Consider the following 3,161-nt stretch of genomic DNA (forward strand, 5'->3'; position numbering starts at 1 on the left):
CTTGAAGAAGCTGTAGTCCGTTGGCGGGCGCGTCGGCGGGCTCATCGATCATTGCGCCGTTGGTGCCAGCTTCATCGTTGTTGCGCATGAGGTCAACACGTGGCCTGCCGCTGTCGCGGGAGGACATGGCGATCACATCCTCGATGTTGCCCTCCCATGCGATGTGGTCGTTCCGCGACGACACGTACTACGCGTTGAATTCCGGCGTGTCGCCAGGGCCATCGCTGCTTGCGACGCGGTGTTGGTGGCGAAGGAGCGATGCCAACCCGTCCTCTTCCTCCGTCACATCCGGTTTCGGGATGACAAGGGCGGCGCTACCACGGCTAGCCCGTTGCGTTGGCTCGTAGATCGATATGGCGATGCAACTGCCACGTGTGCTCTAGGGGCCTGGGGCGCCGGCGTCTCGTACTCCTCCTTCACCTCGCGCTTCGGAAAGGGGTAGGGGAGATGCGGTAGTACGAGGAGGACGGCATCTAGCGCGCCGGCCCAGCCGATGAAGAATGTGATCGAGGAAGAGGAAGCCAACCTTCTCGAAAGCTAGCGCGATGGCGGCGGGGATGGCGGCATCTCCAGCCTAGGGCCACCGTTGCGGATGCCGTCAAGGAGGACAGAGATGCTTTTAGACTTGCAGTGTCTAATATGTTTTCCAATCTCTACAAGCATTGTGATGCCCTCTACTAATATTTTTTGCCAGAAGAAGTTCCGAGGAATTCCTGATTGCTAGTGCGAGATATTGAGAAAATTCAGACGATAAGGGGAACATATGAGGACACACAAAAAAAGAAAAAAACCGAAGAAGAAAGGAACCATGATGGTTGGAAGGGAAGAACACGTACTCATACATATGTTGATTTTACTACTATCTTTTCTCTTTAGACCCACACGAGCAAATTAGGAACACATTGACACTAATTATGCAGTTTGCCTGAAAGAGAAAGAAAAAAAAAAAGGCAAGACAGAGTTTTATGCATGCAGACGACGCGAGAAGATCAGCGCTACCGGCCACCGCGCTTCGGCGGCTACTACACCGGAGCTTGGCGCGTCCTGGCTGATACCGGACTACCGGGAGACGGAAGGGAGTTCCTGCCACGTCGCCGCGTGCTGAGCCGAGAGCGCCCTCACCAGAAGGGGCGGGCGTTGGGCACGAAGGGGGTGGCGAAGCAGGGCTCGATGCCGATCCACGGGTGGCATGACGACGACGCGCCGTGCGGCCCCGGCGGTGGCTGGAGCGCGGCCATGTAGACCGCGGCCAGCTTGCGGACGGCGCGGAGGAGCCAGCGCAGCCGGAGCCGCCGCAGGAGCCCGCGCCCGCGGACGCGGCCGCCCCCAGCCCCTGCTGCCGTGCCGCCGCCGCCCAGCCGGACGATGGGGAGCCTCCGGCGCCGGCCGAGGCCGCGCCACAGCAGCGCCCCCTTCTGGCGTCGGCGCGGCGTGACGTTGCATGGCGCGTCCCCCATCCTTGGGCGCGCGGCTGCTCTCTCGTTCTTGTGCGCTCGGTGGCCACGGCTATGGCTTGTATCTTGCCTTTTGTTTGGGCGCGCGTCTTCAGTCGAGTATCGGTGTATGGTGGACATATGTCCATACATGCTGACCCTCCTTTGCCTCTGGTCCTGGCATATATGGTGGCATATGGACTTGGTCTTTCACGTGTAGTAGAAGGCTACAAGCACACCATGCATCAGGGCTCCATGAGTGAACCGTTTATGACGGAGTCAACTTTAGGTTTAGGAAGAACCGGCCAAAACCCCAGGTACTGCTACCGATAGAGTTTGCGTCATGCAAAGCCTTTCCCACCGGAAGTAGAGTCACTGATGACGACGCCTACGTCCTCTATCTATCTATCTATCTATCTATCGCTAGCGGCATTGCGCGCCTCACCCTGCGGTTGCAGCCTTTCTCGACGGGAGTACTGACTGAATATCATCCATCCACCTTTGGGTTTGGACGCTTTCCCTGCTCATCACGTCGACGGGGCGGCCATTTATGGCGCATTCCTACGTGAGTGCGTGGTTCACCGATGAGACGCGCACGGCAGGGGATGCCAAGCCCGAACCGAGCCGGCACAGGCGGCACGCGTTGCGCTTGTGGCTATGCGTGTGAGTTCTTTTGGCGTACGTGAAAGCCTAGTGCTGTCGTGCACTCGGGCAAACGTTTCTGTTTCTGTTTCTGAAGGTTCATGCATGCTGCGAACTCTTATACATGCAACAGTTATTCTTTTCATGTTTAAAGTTTTATCAGATTCGAAAATATGCAACAGTTATTGAAAACTATACATATTTCAAAAAATAATTTATTTTTTGCGCAAATAAAAGGTCTTTACTCCTAGGTGCGCGCGGCTTGCCGCTCCCACCGCTGATCCTTTAGTCCCGGTTGGTCTCATCAACCGGAACTAAAGGTCCTAATCGAACCGGAACTACAGGTGGCCGCGTGTCCTAACCGTTGGAACCGGAACCATTGCTAACTGGAACTATTGCTAACAATAGTCCTGATTCAAAACCTGGCTGGGACTAATGCTTTTTACAGCCGTGAACCGAAGACCCGTTTTCTACTAGTGTTAGGACACATTTGGTAGTTTGCAGAGAGTCAAGCAAAGCTAGGTGCAGACGAAAGCGGCCCGATTGGTTGTCTAGCATGAAGACTTGGGTCGCGCCCACACGCTGTTTAAAGCAGCCAAAGGGTAGGCCTGATTCCACTGTTTCTATCGGGACATGCTGGATGGAGCGGAAAAGGAGGCCCCCACTATACTCATGTAGCGAGAACATTTAGGTAGCACATACATCTTATTTGTTCTCGCTACATGTTGAATGTTCGATTATCTCATTCACTCATGTTTGATATCACTCATATGAGGCCATATTTGCTTCTATACGTTCTCAGCCACTGATAGTTATGCACACTTTCTATTTCAGGGTGGGTGATCGAAAGTAGTGGTAGGTCCAAACCTAAATTTTATGTGCGTGTAACTTGTTTCGCTTACTCCATCCCTAAAGATGTGTGTCCATTGCTAGAGTCCCCATATGTGGTTTTGGTAATTAATGACAATCCCTATGGACTAATGTTTGCATTAAGTCATAATTGTAGAAGTTGTCTATAGGCAATGCTTGGACCATATGTTCGCTTCAAGGTTGCAATAAGAAAAAATAAAGTGAAAGTTCAAGATG

The 3,161-nt window shown here is 53.5% G+C and overlaps 1 protein-coding gene across 1 annotated transcript; it reads right to left on the reverse strand.

Annotated features, from left to right (window-relative positions):
- Positions 1 to 220: 220 nt before the first annotated feature.
- On the reverse strand, positions 221 to 1,654 carry LOC127330369 (uncharacterized). The gene has a single exon (XM_051356607.2). It carries the CDS (start codon positions 1,584 to 1,586, stop codon positions 1,119 to 1,121), a length of 468 nt encoding a protein of 155 aa, XP_051212567.1. The 5' UTR covers positions 1,587 to 1,654; the 3' UTR covers positions 221 to 1,118.
- Between the last annotated feature and the right edge of the window lie 1,507 nt (positions 1,655 to 3,161).

This window comes from Lolium perenne, chromosome 6 (assembly GCF_019359855.2).
Source record: "Lolium perenne isolate Kyuss_39 chromosome 6, Kyuss_2.0, whole genome shotgun sequence".
NCBI classification, from domain to species: domain Eukaryota; kingdom Viridiplantae; phylum Streptophyta; class Magnoliopsida; order Poales; family Poaceae; genus Lolium; species Lolium perenne.